Genomic DNA, 12,808 nt, shown 5'->3' with positions numbered 1-12,808 from the left:
TTTGGCCTATTGGATTAGAGGTTCTATTATACCTAAATATTATTGTAAAATCATTGATAAATGTTGTGCAAGATTTATTTTTCATGATGACAATCAAGGTAAAAGGCTTCTTCTTATATCTTGGAGGAACACTTGCCTTTCCAAGAAGAATAGAGGTCTTAGTCCTCCTTGGATTGCTGCTTTAATTTATGCCTTTTCATCTTCTTTGTTTTAGAGATGCCTTTCTTCTAATTCCCTCCTTAGTCGCTGGTTCAAAACAGTTATATGTTATTTTGGCAACTTATTTATGGTAAAGCTTCTGCTTAATGGAAACACTTGGTTAAAGTCGATATTTCTATTAAAAGGAATATTTTTTACAAGATTGGGAATGACAATGCCATTACTCTTTGGTGGGATCCTTGGTGTAATGATAATTCTATGGTTGATTTATGTCATGGTTTTATTATTGACTTACCTACAAATGTTATTGTAGATGTTGTTATTTTTAATAGAGTTTGGGTTGTTCCTAATGCGTCGATCCTGCAAAATGAATAGATTTAAGTATTTTTTTTATTTATATTAAAACAGGTTGAATATTATAATTAAAACTTGTTTATTTAAGATTTTTATTTTAATTGATAATTAAAATAAACTAGTTAAGTAATAATTAATTAAAATATACTATAAAATTATTAATGAATTAAATGTGTTTAGTTTAAATTTTTTTATTTAAACTATCTTTTAACAGAAAATAAAATTATCAAAATAAAATTAAATAAACCAACTAAATTAATTAAAAAGTTTTAAAAAATAAATAACAATTTAAATAATAATTTTTAATTTAAATCCTTATACTTAAATTAAGGAAAAAATTAATATTATTTTTAGTCATTTTTTAAAAATCATTTAAATAGTTATAATTTTAATCAATTTAATAAAAAAAATTTAAAATTTCGCCGGAAAACTTGAAAAGCCGCCGGAAAATTTCGCCGGTAATAAGTGATTTGCCTGTAGTATGTTTGGTCACCCTCCCTAAATAACTCTATCTCTGATGGGAGGGATCTCCCTCTTTGAAAAAATATGGAAAATCCTAATTTTTAAAACTTTATTAATAATTTTTATAAATCTAATGATGAGGCTAACTAGTATAAATATATTTAGCATAAAAGGTTTTGTTTGAGGTTCTCTTCTTTTCTTGACTTGCTTTGGTTGGTGAGCTTAAACCTGCTGATCAACCTAAGATTAGAGGCATTCTTGCTAGCCCAATTTATCCTCTTTATAACTATAAAGATGAATATGTCTCCCATTTATTTTATGAATGTGATTTCACTTTTACCATTTTAAATACTATTTTTCTTAGATCTAGAATTTTTCTATTAAGAACTAGTATTTGTCAAGTTTTTAATTGCATTTTTGGGGACCACAAGTTAGCTCATATCTCAAAAAAGTTTTACTAATTGGTCATTTGTGCTTCCATCTACTATATTTGGAGAGAAAGGAATTGTAGAAGTATGAGGTCTCTCACTCTTGTATTAATATTATATCAACTATGCTAAGGAAAGTAATTAGAGCTAAGTTTAGTAGTTATAAATATTTTGAAAGATGCACAAGCTTATTATTCTAATTTTATTCTGATTTTTTTTTATTTGTTAATCTCTGCTGATGCATTCTTCCTTCTTTGATGCTTTGTGTTACATGAGGGATTATCTGTTGATTTTGCTGGGGAAAATTCATGACATATCCTTTTTCTTGAGTTTATTCTTCATGTATTGGATAATTGCTTGGATGCTTCGATTTGGCTCTATTTCCTCCTCTACCTTACTGCTGGGTGTTTCTCTTGGTTCTCATCTTGTCTAGATGATGATGTTGGATCCTTCCTTCATCCCCTGGATGGTTGCGGGCTTTGTTATGGCAACCTTGAAGGTTGACTTGGGTTCTATGATTGTTGTTGTGTCGGTTTTGGCTATTCTGTAAATGTCATGTTCTTAGGCTATTTGGAATATGCTAGGGGTGCTCTTTTGGCTCCCAAGTGGTTTATTGTAGGGGTGTCAAAATGGGTTAACATATCAGGTTTGGGTCCAACCCGAGTTGACTCAGGTTCAAACATATTGACCCTAACTCGACCCGATTTTATAAATATGTTAGGATTTCTAACCTGAATTCACCCGCATGGGTTTCTGGGTTGACCTGACCCGACCTGCGAACCTGAGGTCGAACGCAAGGGCATCATAGCACGATGTGGGAGGCTAAGTCCGGTCGAGTTGCATATGCATGCTCCGTGCTACATTACTGGCTATTGGAGGTGAGCACATCGAAGCCGAAGTGGGATCAGATGTGAAGCCGTTTGGCCAACCCGCCAAGGTGTGCGGGACTGTGGGTGCAGGATGATCAACAGTTGGAGTGGGAGTGCAGGACATCATATCCGAGTTGATTTCGGGTTGTCAAGTCAACCCAAAACTAACCCGATTTTACAAACGGGTCCAAATCTTAAACCCGAATTTGACCCATATGGTAAATGAGTTGAACCGAAGCAAGAATTTTCCAGATTAACATGATGGATTATTATGGGTTAATTTTTTGGTTTGATGTTTCAATTAGTACCTATGACCAATTTTGTGACTGCCTCCAATAGATGGCCCTTTGCCTTGGCAACAAGGGGGATTACTATATGTTGGGCTTTTTTACAGGAAGGTGTTGCTTACTCTGTGAGTCATGTGGGCCTTGTTCATTTGTTTGTTGTTTTTCTATTGATTATGCCTTTTTAAGGCCATTTTTAAAACATATTTTCCCTTAGGTGTTTTTTGTTGGCGCTTTTTAATTTTTTTTTCGTCACTCTTGAGGCTTCCTTTGCAATTCCTCTTTCATTTTAATGAAAGTGGGGCTTGTCCCGATATTCCAATGCCCCTCCAGAAAAAGGAATTTTTTCATACATAACACTTCAAACTATTGTAAATATATATTCAACAACCAAACTTCTATATTTACTAATATACCACATAAAACTCCCAATTTCATATATTCTAACACTCCGTCACAATCCCTCGTCAAAAATCACTATCAGCGACTATATTCCCCATCATTGACATCCTTTCATAGTGAATACAAGTATCTCATCACTTCAATGGCATCCTTTCGCAGTGTGAGCTCGAGCAGTAGCCTGGAGCCGGAGAATTTAAGTATCGTTATCAAGAAGGCTGGGAGGTGGACTCACAAGCTCTTTGAGCAACTCTCCTAGCCATCATTACAATGCCTCAAGGTTACAGTAGAAGGGTCATATAGCCCTAGACCCATCAATTTCCTCGAGCAGCAGCTTTCATCCCGAAAGTACATTATTTTACTGATTCGCCTTAATTCATTTGCTTTGCATCTATGATTCTCTGATACTTATAAGTGGGGGCTGGCGGCGGTAGGAATCACCCCCTTTATATAAATAATCCGAGAATTATCCCACTATAGTGCCATTCTGGCCACTAAAATGCCAACCATCCTCCTAATCTCTACCTTCAAAACCACAATAGATCTCACCATGCTCGACCTTCTCCTACCAATATCAAATGCCACAACCACCACCCTTCTCCCAGCTCCAGCTCTAGCTCCAAGTCATGGCCTTTCTTACAAGGGAACGACAACAAGGTCCTCTACTGATGGCAAACGGTGACGCCGAAGCCAAGAAGCTCATATACTTTAATCCCAACCCCTCTTACATAGCCATTGCTCTGGTCCAACAGCTGGCTCTGGCTTGTCGTCGTCATCTTGTCTTCATTCCTAATCTTAAGAGTAAGCTGCTCTCTTTCCTAAACTACAGAAGTAGGCCAGGGAAGACATCAGACACGCTTTAGATAGCACAAAATGCCAAGAAGAAAAACCAGAGGGAGGAGAAGAAATACAAAGTGGAAGAGAACAATTCCAATAAAATAGCATGTTAAATTATTCTACAACCATATCTATCTCGCACTCTCTTATTTTGTGGCCACTGAAAAGATTCAGCGCATGACCGCCATGGAGAAGGCAACGGATTTGGACGGGGAAGACACTTGTTCGCACGAACAAAAATAAGACCATTGAGGCGGGAAATGTTAGAATTGATTGAAAGAGTAATTTTAAGTGGTATATTAGTAAATATAATAGTTTGAGTGTTGAATATGTATTTTAAATAATTTTAAGTGTTATGTGTGTAAAAATCCCCCAAAAAAAACACTTATATTATTTCAGATGGTCCTTATTTTCCTATTTCCTTTTATGATATTTTATAAGATTTGTTTAGGAGAACTTTCTTGTTGGTTTATTTTTCAAACAATACTCATAATTTTATCTGACAACTATTTTTTTAATGCTTTCTCATCAATATATATATATATAGGGAATGCTCCAGCTAGATCCTAATATTAATGTTTGTAAATTTAATATTAATGTTTTGGTGTTAGATATGTAAATAGCATAAAATAAAATGGTATGTATGTAAATTTCCCAATTTATTTTCTCTATAATAACTATACAAATAACTTAATAAAATTTACAACGGTCTTAAAGACTCATAGATTTTGGACATATCAACAAAATTTCAGCACGATAATCCAATATCAAGAAAAAAATAAATAAATAAACAAAAAGGAAATCATAATTGTAAACAACTAATATAGAAACAGAAAATATATAAAGGTAATAAAGCAACTAATTAATAAATTTCAGCATCAATAAAAGTGCGGTTTAAACAAAAATTCTTACAGAGAAATAATATTTTTTAGCTTCTCGAGCTCTCTTGGAATGGGTCCAGACATCAAATTACTTCTCAAATCCCTATTAATAATATTATAATAAAATTAATAACCATCAAGAAATTAATGCAGCACATATTAACTCTATGTCTATTTGAATAATTTTTTTTTTATTTTATTTTTTAAATAGTAATTATAATTTTATTTGACAGAAAATTATATGACTAAAAATTTATTTTACAATCAGAATAAATAAATTATTTTCACATTCAACTTCATAAAATACTCTAACTATTTGTTTTTTTTTTTTGGAAAATATTTTTTGTATTTTAAATAAAATGATTTTCCCACTTACAGGAACCGCAGTGATGATAAGTTTCCTATAAAAGCCGGAATTGGACCGGTCAAGTCGTTCCCCCCTAAAATCCTACAAAAAAAAAAGTAATTAATGAATCTTTTTCAAATAAACAGTACATTTTATGATAAATATTCCGAATAAAAATAAATATTTAAATTATTAAATTTATTTTAAGACGAAGATAATATATCAAAATTTAAATTATATTTATTCAAAAATAAATTTAATAATTTTTAAATTATCATAACAAAAAATTAGAAGAACACCACTATGCTTATTTTTTTAATTAAGCTATAAATTGACGAGAAGAAAAAGCTTACAGATCCGTAAGATAAGTGAGGTTGCTAATCTCTTCAGGGAATGGTCCGGCTAGATCCTGATATTGCACCCTTCTGTGTAACGAATTAAATTTTCCAAAAAAAAAAAAAAATCAAACATTTACAAAGTATGTTAAATATATATATCAAACTCATTATTTTCTAACATCACTAATTTTTTGTTGTTAAAAAAAATTAATACTAAAAAAAAAATCTTAAGATTTGTATGGGACGGCTATATAAAGATTATTATAAAATTATTATTTGACAAATAATCTTTTGACAGTGGCTTTAAAAATTAGATTTGTATTATAAAAATTTGTTGAAAGTAATGAGAAAATAATAATAAAATAGAACTGTAGCTATAATCTAAAAAATAAAATAGTAAGAAAGTTGTTCTAAATAAATTTTAAATATAATTAAAATTAGTGATAAATAAATTTTACATAATTACAATATGAGCTAAATGTTGGGATTTTTAAATTAATAAATTAAATTTGAAATTAATTGTATAGTTTTTATTAATATAATTGAATTTTAAAACACAAGCTTGATTAATTAATTTATTATAAAATTGATGAAAAGTATATTCAGAGAGAGAGAGAGAGAGAGAGAGAGAGAGAGAGTTTGGGAGAGGTACAATATGGTAATGTGGCAGACAGAGCCATTGTGAAAGGTGCAATCGCATTTAATGCTGGGATTGAGCTGGCCGGTATTGGTGCCGTTAATGGCGACGCCGCTACATAGCTCGCCGCTGATATTCCACAGCGATGATTCCGTCTTTCCCCACCGACCGAGTATCGTGTTCACTGCTTGTGCTGCCACGTCGATTCAATAATTAGTGGTCATCATGCATACATCCATGCATATATATTTACATGCATTCTTAATTTCTCGGCTATTTTTATTTAATTTTTAAGTGAATCAAGAATGAAATTAAAAAAAAAAAAACAGAGAGAAAAGATGAAATACATCAGAATTTAACATTCAAAAAATCGAAAATGAAAAAAATAATCACAAAACAGCACCACACAAAAAAATGCACTGTAAAAAATGGAAGAAAATTGTATGGATCTTCACTGATATTAAAGTGTCCTATGAATTACATCCCTTCATAATGAATAAACCTCTTAAAAAAGTTATAATTTTTTTTTGACGCAACTAGTAACGTTTCAACATTGACTTCTCTATCTCGCAACACCGTAGCGCTAAACCACAAAGTTGAGGCTCATAGTGTTGTGGCACTAGAACAACAACACTACAGCGTTTTGCTCTTTGTCTTAGAAGGGTTCCATGACAATGTATTGCTCTACAAAAAAAAAAATCTCAGAGGAGATATCTAGAAACATTTATTCTGAATATTTTCCACTTTGAGCATCAAATTCATCACTTTATTTCTTCATTTCATACACTAGTTGAGAAATGGATGAGTTTTATCAAATTTTTCCCAAGTTCCTTCTTGTTGCGAGCAAAAATAATTGTGATGATAGAGTGAGCGAATTTTTCATCTTAGCGATGCACGGATATCCAATACACAAAAAGATGATTATATATATATCTTTTTTTAATGCGAAAAATCCGAAGAGGAAAAAGCCACCGGGCTTATCCCAAGTGAAAAAAATTCACTAACTTTGAGTAAATACAAATATACAATGGTTGATCTGTCCATTAATTTAGAGATGATGAGATTATAATTGTTTGGAGAGTTGGGTGAAAGTTTAGCGGTGGCTAGGCAGAAGTTTGAGGGCATTGAGGTGGAAGTCTGACGAATGGGCGGTGATTGGATAATGGTCGGACGAGAGTCCAGCACCCGGGCGGTGGTCCGGCCATGGTTGGGTGGAAGTCCGGTAGTGGTCAGGAGGAAGTTCGGCAGCTGTCCAGCAATGGTCGACTGTCAGGCGGTGGTCCAACGATGGTTTGGGGTTAGTCGACAGCAAGGTGGAAGTCTGGCATCGGTCGGCGATCGGGTGGTGGTTCAATAATGGGTTGGAAAAATTCCTATTGTGGTTGGCGTTGAGTGGAAGTTTGGTGGCTGTCTGTGGTGGAGCGTTAGTCCAATGATTGTCGAGCAGAATTCCAGCATCGTTTAGTGACCGAGCATTGGCTTGATGATTGTCGGGGCAGTGTTTTGATGATGGTCGGGTGGAAGTCCGGTGGTGGTTAGCAGCCGACGGATGTTCGCCAGTAGTGGTGTTGGAGCTCTTGAAGCTTCAAATCTCTCTCAAACCACCATCCCAAGGCCCCTTTCATGTTAAGAGTGGGGGTATATTTATATATTTTCATGAGTGACACTCTATGTAAATATTGAGAAGATCTAGGGCTGGTTCGAAGTGCACGAATTGATTCCCCTAATTGTATGGCTTTTTTTCAAGTGTTTATGTGCCTTAAAGATGTCGGAATTAAGGGATCTTGGCCTTGTTTGATTCGTCTTGTTGAGCCGCTTGATTCGATTATAAGCATGTCATACTTCGGTATGATTTGGTCATTCAATTATTGCTTTGAATCTTTCAAATACGCTTCACACTCTTGATTTGGACTCATTTTGGGCTCGGACCGTACATATTTTGCTATTGTTGGGTTCGTCTCCTTGAGATGTTCAATTTGACTATAAGTTTGCTAAAATTGGAGTTTGGATTAAAAAAAAAATAAAAAAAAAAATTGGAGTTTGGATTATCCCAATTTTAATTTTGGAAGTTTTGAACATGGATATGCCTCGAGATTCGCATCCAATCGAGACAATTTTTTATGCTGTACCACTTCTAAATTATATTTTTAAAGTAAATTTCTATAAAATTCCTGAAATGGTCGAAGATATTGTCCAAATTTATAAACAACCCTAAAAAATATATTATATTTATTATTTAATTAACATTTATAAAAAATACATATATATTTAAAATTTTAAATACATAGAATTAATAAGATTAATAACTAAGCTAAGGACTTCATACCATCTTCAAAACCTTCATTTATAGAATTTAAGGATTTGTTTGAGATGGTTGAAGAGTTTTATAAAATTAATTGTGAAATTGCTGAGAGAAAAATAACTTAATTATTTTGATCATTGTTGTGGGCTAGAATATACGCAATAGTATAGTGAGAGTGTTTTTCTTCTTACCTTTGCACGAATATTCAGCACAAGAAAAAAAAAGAAAAAAAAAAGAAAAAGATAAAACACAAAAGATTTTTACATCAAAACCCTAGAAAATGGAAAAAATCACAAGGCATCGCCCAATTCAAATGATTCCACTAATATTTGAATAATTTATAAAACTTTATCTGTACTGTAATTTGAAGATGGTGAAATTACGATAATAGAGAGAGTTAGGTGGAAGTTTGGTGTCAGTTAGTGGCGAGCAGGAGTCCGGTGACAGTTGGTGGTCGTACGGAAGTCCGACATCGGTCGGTGGCCGAGCAGAAGTCTGGTGACGGTCGGTGGCTGGGAGGAAGTCTGGTGACGGTCGGTGGTCCAATGGTGATCGAGGAGGAGCTTGCTGGAAAGAGATATCTCAGATGTCTCTTCCTCCTCCTTTTCTTTCCTCCCCTTTTTTGAGAAGAATAATTGTCTATTTATAATTTTTGGGGAGTGACATGACTAGTAAATAAGGAGAATATGAAGGGCATGCATGTTGGGAGTGTTTTGGATGCATGACTTATATTGATTCCTTTGATCGTATACATTTTAGCACTTGAGTGCCTTAATATTGTTAAAATTCGGCAATCTTGGGATTGTTGGATTTGTCTCGTCGAGCCTCTCGATTCCACTATAAGCATGTCACATTTGGAAATTATTTACTTGTCTAGATTATGCTTTAAACCCTATAAACGTGCTTCGGGCCCTTTACTTTGACACATTTGTGTCCAAATCAGATCGAATTCGGTATTGTTGGATTCGTCTTTGAAGATGCTCAGTTCGACTATAAGTTTGTTGAAATCAGAGTTAGTTCAGATGGTTCCTAAATTAATTTCAGAAATTTTAAATTTAAATTTGCCTCAAAATTCATGTCTGATCAAGATAATTTTTTTATGATATATCAATCATAAAAAATATTTTTTCATTTAAATTTTTTTGAAAAATAATAATAAGCGAGCAGAAAATAAATAAGTCAACAGCTTTAAAATTCATCCGACTTGAAAATTTATCCTAAATAAAAGTATTGTGATTTGAACCACGGTCTGATCTGGTTCACAATAACATGAACAGTCAGCTAAAGTTTAAAGCAAACATTCAAGTCAAAGGCAGACAGTCATGCATTTTGCCCCCTGTGAACAATATTTTTTAGATTTACATACATACCTTAAAAATTTTATCATTTATATATCTAATATTTTTATGATTTATACATCTAATATTTAATTTTATTTATTTATTTATATAACTTTTTAGCATCGAAATAATAATAATAAAAATATGTATTGATACGTCATGCAAAAATTATCTTGATCGGGCACGAATCTCGAGGCAAAAATCAAGGTGGAAACTTCAAAAATTTAATTCGGGAGCATCTGAACTCCGATTTCAACAAACTTACAGTCAAACTGAGCGTCTCGGAAATACGAACGCAACGACACCAAATTTGACTCACGCAACGACACCAAATTTGACTCAATCCGAGCCCAAATGAGTCCAAATCAAGGACCTAAAGCGCTGTTGGAAGGTTCTAACCACAATTTGAGTTACCAAACGGTCTCCGATTTTGGCGAGCTTATAGTCGAATCGAACGGCTCGACGAGACGAATCCAACGAGCCTAAGATCGCCAGATTCCAACATCACTAAGGCCTTCAAATGGCTGACGAACGGTGTATGATCAAAGGATTCAATATCAGCCGTCCATTCAACCACTCCCTGTTCGCCCATGATCTCACACATATTTACAAGCCATGCCACTCCAAAAAACTATAAATAGAGCCCTCATTCTTCACAAGAGGGACTCAAGTGAAGAGAGATAAGAAGAAGAGAAGAAGAGGAGAAAAGGGAAAAGGAGAATCCTCTCATCCTCGACCACAGCCAGAGTTCGTCCTACCACCCGAACACGTCGGGATTCTGCGTGATATTCGGGAGAATGCAGGAATTCTACCCAACTTCCACGTGATGCTGAAATTCTTCTTAATTTACAACAGAGTTCCCTCATGACGCCGAAACTCCGCCCAAGTGAAATCGGAGTTCTCCTCTGCCACCAACAGACGCCGGACTTCTACCCGATGTCAAACCTTCACTCTTCGCCAAGTTTCTACCCGATGCCGGGCTTCTTCCGTTTATCGGACTTCGCTGGATGTCTATTGAAAGATGGATTTCTTTCCTTTATTGGACTTCCACCTGACGTCGTCCTTCTGATCTTCGTCGTCAGACAACAGTTCTTCTGACCTCCGTCGCCAGCCGACTACAGTCCTCCTTACTTACGTCACCCGCCGACTACAATCTTTTCGACATCCTTCACCCGTCGACTACGGTCCTCCTGACTTATGTCACCCGCCGACTACAGTCTTTCCGACCTCTGTTGCCCACCGACTACGGTCCTCTTGACTTACATCGTCAGCAAATACAGTCTTTCCGACCTCTGTCGCCCGCAGACTACAGTCTTCCTGACTTACGTCGCCCGCCGACTACAGTCCTTCCGACCTCCGTTGCCAACCTACTACGATCCTCCTGACATACGTCGCCCACCGACTACAAGTCTTCCGACCTCCATCGCCCTCCGACTATGATCTTTCCGACCAAACAAACATGTTAACAATGACTCTTTGTATTAACATCATGTAATGTACTCTATAAGATGTACATCAAGCTAAGACCTTCCACCAAGGAAGGATCTCATTTGTAATCAACTACAATACTAGTGGATTCATTCAAACTAGGCTAGACCCCGTGGGTTTTTCCCCCTTTCAGGGGTTTTCCACATAAAAATCTTGGTGTCTCATAAATGTTAGACCCTCTCTCTTTATCTGATTGCGTGCCAGATTTTCGTACAACGCTAAGACGTTAAATCTTATATTTCTCTACCGTCGCGAATACTCCTGGACCCAACATGTATATATATCAGTATTCATTTTAACTTATTAATAATTATTGATGCGATTTAAAAATTTAAATTTTATAATTAAATATAATGGTCTAAATATTTTATCTGTAAATAAATAAAAAATTTGTGATATGAATGTAAATCCTCCTTATTTATTTTATTAAAAAAGCATGCTAAAATGGCCATGCAACTCAAATTTTACGAATTTTTATTTTGTATTTTTTTGGGTTCCATCAATTATAAATCATAAATAATAGCATTCTCAACTTCATTCATCTAATCCTAATTAACTAGGCTCTCTACAACTAATAATCATTGAAGATTCTTAATCTTCAAACTTAATTAAGAGCAATATTTGCATATAGGTATGACATGAAAAGCTAGTTCTCACTGAGCTATTTGGTTTCAAAAAATATAACTATAAAAATTTTCAAATAAAAGGGTTTTGAGAATATTAATATTTAGTTTGAAGTAAACTAAAAAGATTATAAAATTTATGTATATAAAATACACAGTCTAATACAAATTTTTTGTATATTTTGAATATTGTGGATTTAGTTTATTTCAAATTCATCATCTTTGCCACCATCAGTCGACCAAACAACCTCTTAAAGTATATATTTGAGAATTGAAACATTTTTTAAAATTTTTATTTTACAAATCAGTATCATAATTCTATTTTATTACAATTTTATGTTATATTTTAAAAATTTTTATGAGGGGAATGAACATTTTACCTAAGTGATAATTATAAAAATATTACTATCCGAATTAAAAGAAGAAGAAGAAGAAGAAGCAAAACTCACAATAATTTTTAGAAACCATATTGTTCCCGCAACTGCATCACAGCTAATTTTTGCAAGCAGAAAGGCAACCTTAATTTACAGAAATCTTCTGATAATTAATAATTTATTCTTTTTAATCACCTGTTTATCCTTTGCTTTTATGTTGGAACTGAAGCTTTGTGAAAATTAACAAAGAGAAAAATAGAAGATAGATAGTTAAAGCGACGGCGTACCTTCAATAGGATCAGTCTTTGCTGCAACAGAAGATTCAGATCTGCATCTCTCGCAGAAGAGGAAGAAGAAGCACAGAAGGAAGCAGAAGAAGAAGCAGCAGCGGCCTGAGATTAGATGACGAAGCTGAGAGATTAAAAATTTTGATGAAGCCATTTCTATTTCTTTCTGAAGAGGAAGAAAGAGACAGAATATTATCATAATTCTATTTTATTACAATTTTATGTTATATTTTAAAAATTTTTTATGAGGGGAATGAACATTTTACCTAAGTGATAATTATATATAAAAATATTACTATCCGAATTAAAAAGAAGAAGAAGAAGAAGAAGAAGAAGAAGAAGCAAAACTCACAATAATTTTCAGAAACCATATAATTCCCGCAACTGCATCACAGCTAAT

At 34.0% G+C, this 12,808-nt stretch overlaps 1 protein-coding gene across 1 annotated transcript; it reads right to left on the bottom strand.

Annotated features, from left to right (window-relative positions):
* Positions 1-5,045: 5,045 nt before the first annotated feature.
* Positions 5,046-12,568, bottom strand: LOC110109394 (probable LRR receptor-like serine/threonine-protein kinase At1g56130). Its single transcript, XM_028697342.1, has 4 exons — positions 12,409-12,568; positions 6,010-6,187; positions 5,373-5,444; positions 5,046-5,121 (listed from the first exon to the last, which is right to left on the bottom strand). The coding sequence occupies exons 1-4, from the start codon at positions 12,560-12,562 to the stop codon at positions 5,046-5,048; spliced, it is 480 nt and encodes a 159-aa protein (XP_028553175.1). The 5' UTR covers positions 12,563-12,568.
* Between the last annotated feature and the right edge of the window lie 240 nt (positions 12,569-12,808).

The sequence above is a fragment of the Dendrobium catenatum genome, unplaced genomic scaffold, assembly GCF_001605985.2.
Source record: "Dendrobium catenatum unplaced genomic scaffold, ASM160598v2 fragScaff_scaffold_913, whole genome shotgun sequence".
Lineage (NCBI taxonomy): Eukaryota > Viridiplantae > Streptophyta > Magnoliopsida > Asparagales > Orchidaceae > Dendrobium > Dendrobium catenatum.
This window is presented reverse-complemented; position numbering and strand designations above follow the sequence as displayed.